Source organism: Schistocerca gregaria, chromosome 11, assembly GCF_023897955.1.
Source record: "Schistocerca gregaria isolate iqSchGreg1 chromosome 11, iqSchGreg1.2, whole genome shotgun sequence".
NCBI classification, from domain to species: domain Eukaryota; kingdom Metazoa; phylum Arthropoda; class Insecta; order Orthoptera; family Acrididae; genus Schistocerca; species Schistocerca gregaria.
Genome location: NC_064930.1, coordinates 102,100,921 through 102,115,498, shown reverse-complemented (window position 1 = coordinate 102,115,498; position 14,578 = coordinate 102,100,921). Strand labels below are relative to the sequence as shown.

Sequence of the window (14,578 nt, the reverse complement as noted above, 5' to 3'; positions counted from 1 at the left end):
TGCATCCATTTCACTCTCTTGGCATGCACAAAAGAAGCAAAATTTCCTGCACAGTATGTGGCCCAAAAGAAACACTTAATTACTAAAATAACAAAATGCTTGTCCACAGTCACAACTTTCCTTTGTTGGTTAGAGGGATGGAGGGAATAACACATCACTTCACCCAAAGTGTTATCAAATGTTGGCTTTGACAGTCAGTATTGTCAGTTAAAACTTCTAGGCCGATAGGCCGTGGTCGAAGTATAAAACTCTCACCTGAGGTTTTGTCTCCGACTGCAGGAGACATCCTCGGAGGTACAGCAGCAAACTGTTCGCTGCTGTACCTCCAAGGACTGTGCGAGACGTCCTCGGAGGTACAGCAGCGAACTGTTCGCTGCCGTACCTCCAAGGACTGTGCGAGACGTCCTCGGAGGTACAGCAGCGAACTGTTCGCTGCCGTACCTCCAAGGACTGTGCGAGACGTCCTCGGAGGTACAGCAGCGAACTTTTCGCTGTCGTACCTCCAAGGAACAGCAGCGAACTGTTCGCTGCCGTACCTCCAAGGACTGTGCGAGACGTCCTCGGAGGTACAGCAGTGAACTGTTTGCTGCCGTACCTCCAAGGACTGTGCGAGACGTCCTCGGAGGTATAGCAGCGAACTGTTCGCTTCTGTACCTCCGAGGACGGCGGGAGACGTCCTCGGAGGTGTTGCAGTGAACTATTCGCTGCTGTACCTTCGAGGATGTCTGCTGCGGTTGGAGACGAAACGTCAGGGGAGAGTTTTATACTTCTACCACGGCCTATCAGCCCAGAAATTTTAAGCAAAGTGTTATGTTACCCCCTCAATTCATAAAATGTATTTTATTGTGTTTTGATATCAGAAAGTCATGTTGCCATGCACCCTGTATATTCTGCATATATTTTTCACTGTAAGCTATTAAGGCAGATACTGCACTCAACAGGAATTGATTTCACTTTAGCTCCCAAATGTTTCTTCAAAATCTTGCTTTTTGTGGGTAAATAACAAATTATTTTATCTTCATTGCCAAGTTTAAAACTTGTCAGTTGTGACTCCGCTGTTCTGAGCTGTGACCCTGTTGCACTCAGTCCTGCCACACGTGTTTTTTCCAGGTGCTACGCGAGGCGGCGCTTTCCCAGGAGGCCGCAGTTCGCATACAGAGTGTGATGGGCACGGGCCCGTCGGCATCACCGTCCACCACCCCTCTGTAGGGCTGCTTCACCAGCTCTACAGCGTTCTCTCTTTTCCCCAAAATATCCTTTTTCTGTGCACACTCCACATAAGGTAGGGGCTGTTTTATCCAGACCCTTGCCCAAAAACAGAATCTCGGCGCACTCTCTCACTGCTGCACAAAATTGAATAGGCCTACAACTCTAGCGCCTAGTGAAGAGCTCTGACTGTGTTTTGCAGGTTCTACAGTTTTATTGAGACAGAATTTATTTAGAGCTCCTTTTGAGTGAAGAATCTCTGAGACTGTCTGTAGCAGAAAATGAAAATGAGGCATAGATACTTAACTTGCCCATATTTGATATATAAACAATATATTTGTATGACTATATATTTTGTACACTCTGTTTAATCTGTAATCCTGACTACAGTGGCTTCCTGAAATGAAATGTACTTTAAAAGTTTTCATTTCCTACTTTCACCTCCACAAAACTCTTATATGGAATCATGTTTCGTGTTTAGACTCTAAGACTTTTTTTTATCCCTACAGTACTTCTAAACACCCAGAATCACAGTAATTAATTACTTTTTAATCTGATGTTGATTGTACATTTACATGTTAAATTTTGTTAAATACAAAAACAAAATTTAAATATATTACTTACACCACTTAATCATCAGACTGTTTCAATGTAACAGTCGTATTTTTGCTATATGTATACTGTTTTGTATATATCAACTCTTTTGATAATATATCTAAGCATAAACCTATTTTCAGAATCTGTTTCTTAGATTTTAGCATTTCATATGTATTTCTGGGAAGATAGGGGGGGAGGGGGTTACATATTGCTTGTACTAATTTAATGTTGTTGTTGGAGATGTTGATATAAAACACATAGATGATGTAATTATTTCTGCATATGGGAGATAAAACTGAGAAACTGGTGTAGTTAGGGTATAACCTTGTTACGTTTTGTACATCAGTGCCTGGTGGCGAGAGTGGGATGGAGGTTTTGCATGGTTCTGCTGTCAGGTGGCACAGGCATACTCTTCTGTCGGCAGGCAGTGTTTGGGTCGGTGAAGGTGTGGTGTAGTGTCATGTACTTACTTAACTAATTGATCCACCGTCTTCCATTAGCATAGTTATTTAGATTTAAAAGATTGCTCATGCAGTGTACTGGTTCAGAAGGCCACAGACAGTGAATAATATTGATATATGCACAACATTCAGTGGAAAGAGGACATTTGAAACATTTACTGTGGGGGAGTCAACTTTGTAATTTTTTCGTGTTCAAATGGTGAATAAGGAAGAAAATGTGTGGCAGCCTGTGTGTTGTCAAAAATGAATTGTCTGCTATTGTTTATCCATTTGGAGGATGATTGAAATGTGAACTACATTTACTTGCTGTCACACATGTGGAATGGAAACAATTGCTGCATATTTAATTCTTTAATAAATGTATGATATGCAAATGTTGGATATCTGTTTACGATTAACTGTCTTCATTTTTCTTTGTTGAAAATTAATTGATTGGGTTACATTTTATGGCAGATTTTATTTTTATAGACACTTTACTGTAAGCTGTGCACTGTTGTCCACAATCAGTTTACCTTTGGAATGTTCTTTGACTTTGCCGTGGAGAGGGCTGGATGAGGACTAACGAGCAGTGATTATTTTTTTACTGCCTGCAGAATGTGTATTTTATTCATATTAGAATTAGTTCTGAAGGCAGTGGATGCTGTTTACTCTTCACAGGCTATTATAGAACTCAGATCTCTTTTCCAGTACATTTAAAAAAAATAGAAATCAGTTGTTGATGACATAAATTGCTCCATATGTAGGTAAATGTATTAAATCACCTCTGTTTCAGCCCTTGGCACTAGTGGCCATATGTTATTAATAATAATGATGATGAAATGAAGGGGTAGCGAATGAAATGGTATATATTGTAAGAGCAAACTGAAAGAGTTTGTAACATGGAAAGACAGATTAGTAAGAGTTTATGGAGGCCTCTACGTGATACCCTGGCCTTCTGTTGCCAGTTGGACCACTATCCAAATATTCTAGAGTGTTCGTGTGATTTTTTAGAGAGACATAATTGTGTGCTTCCTTCAAAGACGGAAGACCCCATCTATGTAACTAATATTTATGGCCAGTGCCTGGTTACTTACACACAAACTGTTCACTGTTTGGGTGTGTTGCAAAAGTTGTGTAATAAAAAAGTACCTTGATTAACAAGAGATAATGTGCGCAACAATTTGCATTGTTGGGAGACGAAAATGCATATTCTGCCCATTTTCTGTCCATCTCTCTGCTAGTAATTTGAAAATTACTTAATGTAAACAGCAGATGTATCTTTAGGATGAAGGGAATTGTATGTGGTTCCCTGTATGTGCAATGGTTTATAATAAAATGGTCTTGTCAGTTTCCTAATCTCTTCAAAAAGACTGCAGGAGGCATTCCTTTGTTTTGTAAATGATGTAATTAAATATTTGTAGAAATATATGTATATTTTAGAGTATTTTTCACATACTTTACGTACTTTAATAATAATGAATTATGTATCATGCTGTTTGAGAGCTGTGTATTTTTGTGGAGTACATTAGGCTGTGGTATAAAATTGTAGTATTCGTCTGTTGCTAGGAAGCTGCGAATCACCATACAGTTTTTCAGTTCTGTGTCTGAAACAATATAGCAGTTTGAAGTTTTGAGCATAGATTCAAAATTATTGTCATTGCAAAAAGAATGCAGTGCCTGTTCCCAGGTGGGAAACATACAGTAATTCGAGAGCAGGTTAGCCGGTGGCACACGGGCAACTAGTCAGCGGGCGGGCAGGTGATGCCTCCATATTGCAGCATTCGTGCTGGCTTCACAGTAAGCATGGCAGTGTCAAATTGTACAATACTAAAACTGAGACATTCTATCCTTAATACAAATGTTGTTTTTCTTCGCATATACAAAAATCTCCATAGCAAAATGGGCAGAAATGATCAAATAGCTTCAAAGATTAATTGGTAGTTCGCAGCAGAGTTGTACAAGTAGCAAGTAGCTCCTCTCCAGTTTCTCTGTGAAGCCTGAGGGCATTGCCAGCACAGAGGCCTGAGAGGTGTCATTGGTGTCATTCAGCCATCCAGTTGGGAAGCGTTTCCTTTTTCGTGGACAGTGAAGTGTTTTCTTGTGGAGTGTGAGTCTCTTGTATTGTTTCAAATTTACTCTTTGGTGCAGGCAAGTGTAACGAGTGCATGTGTAGTTCAGCGGCCTTGCTCTTCGGGCAGTGCAGCATGTGATGTGGTGGTCAGGAACTGAATGTGACTGCCTCTTCCCTCCTTCCTGTTTGAATACTGATGATGAAAATAAGTTTCATCACCCTTATTTGAACAGAGTACGTCAGAGTCGGATGCCATCAACTTTGAGTAAAGGCTTGAGGTGTTTTTTTAAAGTGTACAGTGAGATTACATGGTGTTCTCAGATCATAGAAGTTTAAATCTGCCTGACTGATGAAACTGTCAGATTTAAACCATCTCTACGTCAGTATGTCCTGCAATGTCTCACAAATGAGAATTGGCTGCTTCCTCAGTGTACTTCACTGAAGGATTCCCCCTCTACATAGGGCACATGTTTCGGTGTTTCGTGTCTACTTGCCTCACGAGGAATATCTTGGAAAGATGCTAAGTTTCTTGTAACTTACAATATTTCAGATAAAGAAAAAGTCTCAGGTTTCCACCCGCGAGACAGTGTTAAAATAGCACAACATTTCAGAGAGTACCATAATCACCATCTTCTGCCAAGGTGTTGAGATATGCAGATGTCAGAATATTTACACTAGTGGTGTGCCCTCTTTGGCATTCTGAATATGTCTTGTGTGCTGAGCAAGTTCTTGTCATATTGTCGCTAACGCATTATTCTGCGCCAAACTATGTTGGTACCATTCATTTGTATTGCCTGGATTCTCTTGAATCCTTATTTCTACAGATTCCCTTACAATGCTAAGTCAAAAGTGTGGCCTTCCTGTGGGGTGTACTTTGCTATTACTTATTTTTCTTTGTAAACTAGTAATACAGGCCTTGTAGTGTTGCCACTAAATTAGGTAGTGAATTTTCATTATGTTGCAGTTGAAGAGGCTCTATATATAGATTTCTTTTAAGCTGATGACCATTTCGCCAATAGCAATACCACAATTCACTGAAAAGTCTTTTGCCTTTCTCTTGATATATAGTATAATTTGAATGTGTATATTCCTCTTAACATTTATTCTGATGCAGCTTGTTTATACCAGTTGGAAGAGAACATAAAGATTTTTTGTAACTTGAAAAACTGATAACATCAAAATCACATTGGGAATCACTCCAGTCAGAATTTACCTTTGCCGTAGATGCTATTGCACTGACTGTTGTCATTACGTTACGAAAATTCCACATACTGTAAATCTCAAATATTTTAATGTCTGTACGGGAAATTAAGAGATCAAATGAGTATTCCAATTCAGATGTTTCCAGTAAGGTTAAATAACTATTCCAGTTCATATGTTTCCAATAACTTTTTCTCTCCAGCAGATTTATTTGAGTCAATGAAATCATGTTAGCATACAATTGCAGACCACTTCCAAAATCAAACTTCATGTACAGTTAGTTAATACTTTAGTCTCAATGCAGACTCTACGTATTTAATTACAAAATTAATATTATTTCAATAGAATAACATGCAGGGATGTTCTTGACAGTACTATCGCGACTTCTCCTGGCAGCTGTTTCCTGCTACATACTACATCCATAGATAATCACTGGACCACTTCATGACAAACTTGTGCACTCAACATTAAACAAACCATTCTTTAAAATACTGCTAAACACACAATAATAAATGTTCAGATAACTAATTGCTATTTACATGATGTTGGTGTTCCAAATAATATTTTGAAACAAGGTACAGAGTGTTTGTCCAATGTGTTATTGGAGGCCTCATTCACAAGAGATCTTGTACATCCCAGGCACATTTCAACTATATTGGGTCTTTCACAGAGCCGAAGCACTCTTTCATCTTACGCAGTGGTCATAAGACAGTTTTTAGGTTACACCGAGAGAGGCCCCCAAGTAACGAAGTAAAGTGATTATCTTGTCTTCTTTCTCCTCTTCCCAGTTTGCTGCATCTTTTATCAACTGCCCTACTAATCTGTGCTACTCTGAACGCGTATTTGTGAAATACTGCCTTCGTTTATCACGCATGACCTGCATTCTATGTACCACTGTGGTCAGTACAATCTTCCATTATGCTGAATGGTAACACTGTTGTGTATGGGTAAAGGTCTGCATGGGTCATCTTCTTATATGCTCCATGACCTAGTGTACCGTCTGCCTTCCTGTTGATCAAGAAAGGGAGACAACCATTCTCCTCTTTTTCCATAGAGATTGCAACTTGCCATGATCCCACACCACAAAAACATTGTCAACATATCAGAAGTAGTGCTCGGGTTTTGGTAGGTACTTTGGAGGGCCATCTCCTCAAAGTGTTCCGTGTAGAAGTTTGTAACCCTAGGAGCTAGTAGATGACAAGTATGACATTCTTCGAAATGTCGTGATAATTTAACACTGCCACTTGCTGGAAACCTGAGAACTTTTCACCAATAGTATATGCTGGATGAGTCTACGGTCACAAATATTTCAGGTGTTTGCACAATATTAACTATGCTGTTTCATAATCAGTCTGTAAAAAAATTCATACCCACATCATAGCTACACGACCACCAAAACAAAAAAGGATTTTGTATTAACTCAGATACAAGGGAATTAAATAATTAAAGAGCCAAATTGGTATAAAAAGAAAAAGCTATATATTTTACCAAAATAAGACTTTTAGTACTTCTCAACATAATCCCCACCAATATTAATTCGCTAGTCCTGGCAATGAACTAGTTTTATGTAAAGAAGTCTTTGTCTTGTTGTTTGAGCCACATTCCACAAATGTTTTGACAACATCATTGTTGCTGAACTTTTTCCAACATAATACCTCCTCGAGTGAACCCAAGTTTCACCACACATTAAAAATCCCGTTTAGAAAAGGGGTCACCTGCCCTTCCATAGCTTTCTATCGAGTCTGTACACACTTTGAGTCTTGTTTCCTTGTGTTGTGGTGTTAACTCTTTTGGGACCCACCTTGCACTTGTTTTGCTGCAATTGAGCTTGTTTCTGACAAAGTTATGAACCGTGCCAACACTTACTGCAACTGTCTTTGCTATATGTTCAACTCTAATACTTTGGTCTTCTCGAATCATGTCATCAATGCAACTTTCGAGTGAAGTGGTTGATACTTCAACTGACCAGCCAGGATGTTGCTCATCAGTCATTGAGGTTAAATCATTTTTTAACTGCTCCGCACTTTTATAAGTATATCCATAGTTTGTACAACATTCATTGTACTGTAAAATCATCCAAGAAAAGATTTTAGCCAGATTTTCACCTTCGGAAAGCAAAAAATCGATCACTGAATGTTGATCAACAACTGTGGATTCTTCAAGAAGACGCACCATCATTAAACGCAATATTGAGGTTATAAATAAACAAGTTTTTGTCCATGAACTATTCTTAGCTCGGCCCAGTGATACCAACCTAAAATTATTAATGTACAAAACTCATCCCATGAACTGTTTGATTTTTAATCAGTTTGTCTCTTTCATTACTGATTGTCCCTTTTATATGTACTGAAACTGTCATCAAGATGAAGATTGCTTTGAATGCTGTAGTCCTTTCTTAGCTGCAGTCCTACTGTAGCACGTACACCCTTGCCTTTCTTCCACCTTGCAAATGACTGACTTAGTCAGTTCACATATGCTGCTAGGGATAATGTGTGAAACATCCTCTGACACAACAGAGGATTAAGTCTTGGAATTTTCCATCTGTAATTTGTCATATAATGAACATTAAATAAAAATATTAATGATAGGCAATGAAAACCTCATAACTCCATTTTGTCAAATTTTACTGGAGAAAGAAAAAAGATTTATTAAAAATCATATAAAGTAATGCCGACAATGTTAGCACATGTGTAGCTATATACTGTAGTAGAAATCTTGATGTTGGCAGATTAAAAAAATCCATGTTCTTTCAAATCTCTGTTTGACAGTGGAGTTACTGGAATCTCAAGATTTTCACATACAGATGGAGTTATGAGGTCTTCATTGCTTGCCATTGTTATATTGGTACAGCGATAAAGCTAACATAGTTTTTATGGACATGTACCTATTACCTATTGAACTTAGTTACAATTTAACACTCGAGCAACAGCTAGACTCCACTGCCTCATCAGTCACTGCAAGAAATTCAGTGACTCTCATAATTCAGTCTGGAAGTTCTTCCACTTTACATTGGGTTGTTTGTTTTCGGCTCCACAGCCACATTTTGGAGGTACTGTCTTCCCCCATTTATTGAGGGCACACTTATGCTCTCTCTCTCTCTCTCTCTCTCTCTCTCTCTCTCTCTCTCTCTCTCTCTCTCTCTCTGCTTCTGAATGGTATGCAGAGAGGGAGAGGGAGGTTGGATACTTTGACCTTGCCCTCTGCTTCGACGTGCTTCAGTTGTCCCCCTTCCCTCTTCTGACATGGCTGTATACAGTTCCAGCTTCTGACTCACATCGAATGATATGGGTAGAATGCAACCAGTTTCACTTGTTTGAGTGGTGTTTCTTTATGTCTTCCTTTGCTCTTCCACTAACACATGATATGCATCACCATATGTCCACAGATATTACAATTGTCCCTAAATTTTCTACACACACTTAAAGAGGTGAAACTGGAAGAGTTGTGCCGTTGCTATTGCCTGTTGTGCCACATGGCACAAAGTTGAGCTGAGAGACCAGCCTTCCCCTATAGTACGCTCGGCAGTCCAGGTACATTTGGGAGGCAGCATGTATTTTAAAATCTTGTTTTATAAAACCCACTCTTGTGGATTTAATGAAAATGGCGTATGTACTTAAATATTATTAGTATTATTAAATATAAAAGGAAGTTTCTTTTACATATCCAGTTTTAAGTTTGTATGCATTGCATTTTGTATTATTATTGCCCTCTGCTTCTGCATGCTGCAGATGCTCCCTCATTGTTCTTGCAACATGTGGGTCTACACAGTTGCTGCTTTTGACTCGCATCAAGCAGTATATATAGAATGTCGCTATTCTCATTTTTTGTGTAACGGTTATTCTTTCTGTTTTCCCCTTGGTCTTCCTCAAACACACAATAAACATCGCCGTATGTCAACTGACTATAAAATTGTTCCAAAAATTTTTTACACACGCTCGACAAGGTGAAATTGTGCCGACTCTGTTACCTATCACACCCCATGTTAATGTCGAGTTGACGGCACTCACCTTCTTGTACAACAAGTGTGATGCATTTAGAGAGCCAATATGTATTTTAAATTTTTATTTTGAACAATCCACTACTGTGCATTTAATGAAAATGATGTATTTACATATTTGTAGTATTACCAAATAACAAAACAAAATTTCTTTATCCACACAGATTTTTTATTTGCATGAGTTGCACATTTATCGGCATTACTGTTGTATTTGCATTGTATAATTGTTGTTGTTATTATTATTATTATTATTATTATTATTATTATATGTAACCTGTATTATACTAACATATTGTAACTTATTATTATTATAATAAGTATTATTATATATATTATATATTATATTATATATTATCACAATATATGTAGTGAGATGTTGACATTGGAATGTAACCTTGGCTACATGTCTGTATTTTATTCATGTTACTGTTGTGTAACTGTATGCAACTTACCTATATTATTGATCATAGTAGCAAGATACAGGACGTAATGTATTCAACAAATGGAAATTATTTTCAGAGATAAAAATGTGTATGATCTGTGTTAAAGTTGGAAGGTTTCTTGAATACCTATCAGTGTAATGAAAGACAATAAAGCTCCACCGTATACATCAAACAATAATTCTGTTGTACAAAGTAACTTCCCCTGTACAAACAGTTTGGAGACTGCGATTTTTGGACTGATGTCATCTCTATTAGCCATTGCTTGTTTAATAGGATGTTTAAATAAACTGCGTGAATTAAAATATCTCCAGACGGCTGTCGCTCAAATATAAGGTATTATTTCTCACGCCACACAGATTTCAGATGAAAGACTATTTTTTACAGCTGTCCTGATAAAGAAAAGATAAATGGAGCCATATTGGCTAGGTGACCTCATCCCTTTTGGTAGGTGCTCCAAAAGTTGACTAATGTCAGCTTTCTGCGTCAATTGCTCAGTTTGCACAAGTCATCCCTGTAAGCCTCATGTTCTTCATACATGCCAGCATGCATTACTTGTAAAGTTCCTTTCTGCAAGTTACTTCATTTTCACATTGTTGTTCAACAACTCACATCGAGTGAGTCTGCTTCAGCATTCACAGTGTATGGAGACGCGCTTGTCGCAAATAATTGCTTCATTTTACGTTTCAGCACCAAAATTGTGCATGTTCTGAATGCTGTCTGGTTTGCTACAGTGAAAGTGATCCTCCTCCTTACAAAAAGTCATAATACGAGGGTGGTTTGAGAAGTTCTCAGAATGGAATAGAAAAAAATGCTTACATCACTGAAACTTTTTTATTTTTCAAGGTAGTCTCCTTGTAGATTAATGCACTTGGTTCAATGACATTCCAGTGCCTTGATCCCATTTCAAAAATGAGTTTCCTCCAGGCCTGCAAACTAGTTGTCAACTCCGGCTATCAATTCTTCATTTGAAGTGAATCTTCACCCACTAAGAAAAATTTTCAGTTTTGGGAAGAGATGGCAGTCTTGACGGAGCCATATCAGGTGTATAAGGCGGGTGTGGCAACAAATCATACCTTAGTTGGTGTAATATTGCCAAGGCGATGGCACATGTGTGTGGGCGCACATTGCCTTGATGGTAGATGACTTTCTTCCTCGCTAAATCTGGCCTTTTTTCACATATCTTTCGTTGCAGTTTGTAATTTTTTTGCCGAGTGGGGAGATAATCTACAAACAGAATCCCCTTCGCATCCCAGAATACTGATGCCATGGACTTTCCCACCAAAGGAATTGTCTTTGCTTTCTTTGGTGCTAGGGAATCAGCTTGTTTCCAACACTTTGTCTGTTGTTTTGTCTCTGGGGTATAGTACTGCACCCAAGTTTCATTTGTGGTTACAAACCAGCGCAAAAAATCTTGTTCGTTTCACCTAAAAACAGGCTGAACATTGTTCCAATGTGTCCATTCTTTTGCATTTTTGATCCAGTGTCAAGAGTCACTGCACCAATCTCACAGATAAGTTTTTCATTTCTAATTCTTCAGTTAAAATGTGATATACCCTCTCAGATGACATCTGGCAAGTGTGAGCAATTTCACGCACTTTCATTTAGCGATCCTCCGTGACCATTTTGTGCACTTTTGCAATGATTTATGGAGCAGTGACACATTTTGACCGACCACTCCACAGATCATCTAAGCTCTCCCAACAAAATTTAAATTCATTTGTCATCTTGGCAACAGTTGATTATTGTATTCTGGAAATTGGCATGAATGTTCTTTGCTTTCATACCTTTCTTTACAAAGTGCTTACTCACTGCTCAAATCTGGTTCCCCCCTTCCATCTTCGCAAATCACTACATGGGAACAAGGAGAGAGCCACGTCACCACCACAGCTTTCTTAAAAGAGCACTGACGTGGTACAAGTTTACAGGCGACAGTCCAATGAATATCATGTGAACAACTCATTGTGCTAGCACTGACCCCTCATAGTGATTCCGAGAACTTTTCAAACGACCCTCGTATATTAATAGAATTAAGGAATTAGCAATGATAGTAGAGTTTATAAATAACTGAAACAAAATTCATAGTGGTTATTCTTGACAAAGGACATGTGGCTAATTCCCCACCGTGCTGAGAACTGGAGAGGGGGGAAAAGAAAAAAAAGAGAGAGAGAGAGAGAAGTATCAAAATTTGTCAAAATGTCAAATTTTATTTGCTTGAGAAAATATATACATACAAACACGTTAAAATATATTTAAAATGCAGGATAAAGCACCTTTTAACTTTACTGTTGTTTCCATTCTAAGCGCCCAAGAATATCCAAAATGTTTTTTTCTTCAATAGATCTGACACTTACTATTCAATTTTCAACCAGAAAGAGATTTTCCATCAATCATTTACTCTCTGTGTAAGCAATTCTTTATCCAGATATTGTAAAACCTAAGTAATCTTTTACTTATAGGTACTTCATATGTGTCATGGAAGAAACTTCATAGGGAAAGTAGCAAGTCCTTGTATGACATCAATACATACAAAAATGCAACAATAAAATAAATATTTGAAAGACACAAAAGCATGAAATCCATTACAACACCTGTCAGTGTAGTAGAAATTGTTTATAACTTGTGACATTAGCAGATTTACCCCCGTTTCCTGCTGCTGCACATTATAAAATTATGGGCTAGCAACAATTTATAAGAACAGTGTAATCTTGATCTGTTCTTTGAGCAGACAAAGCCAGCTTGGCACGGGACAGGATGTCTGTTCAACCAGAGAAAGCTGCACCTCCTCAGCAGACACATTATAGGAATGACATTATTATTTTCATTTCCCAATTGGAGGAGTCAGTGTTTTGTGAAATTATTCATTCAAATGAAATATATAAATAAAATAGACTAGAGAAACATTTAATGTGCCTTTGGATGATGCTTAGAATCCTGCAGGAAATGAGGTATGTCAAATATTTCTCTAATCTGTTTTATGTCTTACTTTTACACAAGTTATTTCATTAAACATTTTACTATTTTTTTTTTGTTGATGGCTAATAAGGACACAATTTTTTTTTTATGTGCTTATAAGACACCGGCTGACTTCAGTACCAGTTGCATATCAATGTGAACTTACATCTGATTCTCTGGGAAGTTTATATTTCAACAGCTAACTAAGGGCTAGCAGTTTCCCAGCTAGCTTTATGCCATGCATCAAATGGAAACATGCCCAATCACAAAAACATTAGCCTAGGCCACTGGACAATTTTGTTAAGATAGTGAACCCCCCATGAACCATGGACCTTGCCGTTGGTGGGGAGGCTTGCGTGCCTCAACGATACAGATAGCCGTACCGTAGGTACAACCACAACGGAGGGGCATATGTTGAGAGGCCAGACAAACGTGTGGTTCCTGAAGAGGGGCAGCAGCCTTTTCAGTAGTTGCAAGGGCAACAGTCTGGATGATTGACTGATCTGGCCTTGTAACAATAACCAAAATGGCCTTGCTGTGTTGGGACTGTGAACGACTGAAAGCAAGGGGAAACTACGGCCGTAATTTTTCCCGAGGTCATGCAGTTTTACTGTATGATTAAATGATGATGGCGTCCTCTTGCGTAAAATATTCCGGATGTAAAATAGTCCCCCATTCTGATCTCCAGGCGGGGACTACTCAAGAGGATGTCGTTATCAGGAGAAAGAAAACTGGCGTTCTACGGATCGGAGCGTAGAATGTCAGATCCCTTAATCGGGCAGGTAGGTTAGAAAATTTAAAAGGGAAATGGATAGGTTAAAGTTAGATATAGTGGGAATTAGTGAAGATCGGTGGCCGGAGGAACAAGACTTCTGGTCAGGTGACTCCAGGGTTATAAATACAAAATCAAATAGGGGTAATGCAGGAGTAGGTATAATAATGAATAGGAATGCGGGTAAGCTACTACAAACAGCATAGTGAACGCATTATTGTGGCCATGAGAGATACGAAGCCTACACCTACTACAGTAGTACAAGTTTATATGCCAACTAGCTCTGCAGATGACGAAGAAATGTATGATGAAATAAAAGAAATTATTCAGATAGTGAAGGGAGACGAAAATTTAATAGTCATGGGTGAATGGAATTCGAGTGTAGGAAAAGGGAGAGAAGGAAACGTAGTAGGTGAATATGGATTGGGACTAAGAATTGAAAGAGGAAGCCGCCTGGTAGAATTTAATTATAGCTAACACTTGGTTTAAGAACCATGAAAGAAGGTTGTATACATGGAAGAACCCTGGAGATACTAAAAGGTATCAGATAGATTATATAATGGTAAGACAGAGACTTAGGAACCAGGTTTTAAACTGTAAGACATTTCCAGGGGCAGATGTGGACTTTGACCACAATCTATTGGTTATGACCTGTAGATTAAAACTGAAGAAACTGCAAAAAGGTGGGAATTTAAGGAGATGGGACCTGGATAAACTGAAAGAACCAGTGGTTGTACAGAGTTTCAGGAAGAGCATAAGGGAACAATGGGGGAATGAAATACAGTAGAAGTAGTGAAGGCAGCAGAGGATCAAGTAGGTAAAAAGGCGGGGGCTAGTAGAAATCCTTGGGTAACAGAAGAAATATTGACTTTAATTGATGAAAGGAGAAAATATAAAAAT

The 14,578-nt window shown here is 38.4% G+C and overlaps 1 protein-coding gene across 3 annotated transcripts in view; it reads left to right on the top strand.

Annotated features, from left to right (window-relative positions):
- LOC126295077 (transmembrane protein 98-like) overlaps window positions 1–10,132 on the top strand; it is a 56,123-nt gene extending 45,991 nt beyond the window's left edge. For all 3 annotated transcript variants that reach the window (XM_049987323.1, XM_049987325.1, XM_049987324.1), the window contains one exon: window positions 1,111–10,132. In XM_049987323.1, the coding sequence (XP_049843280.1) occupies window positions 1,111–1,209 (99 nt within the window). In that variant the 3' untranslated portion in view covers window positions 1,210–10,132. The remainder of the gene's footprint in view (window positions 1–1,110) is intronic.
- Window positions 10,133–14,578: the final 4,446 nt, after the last annotated feature.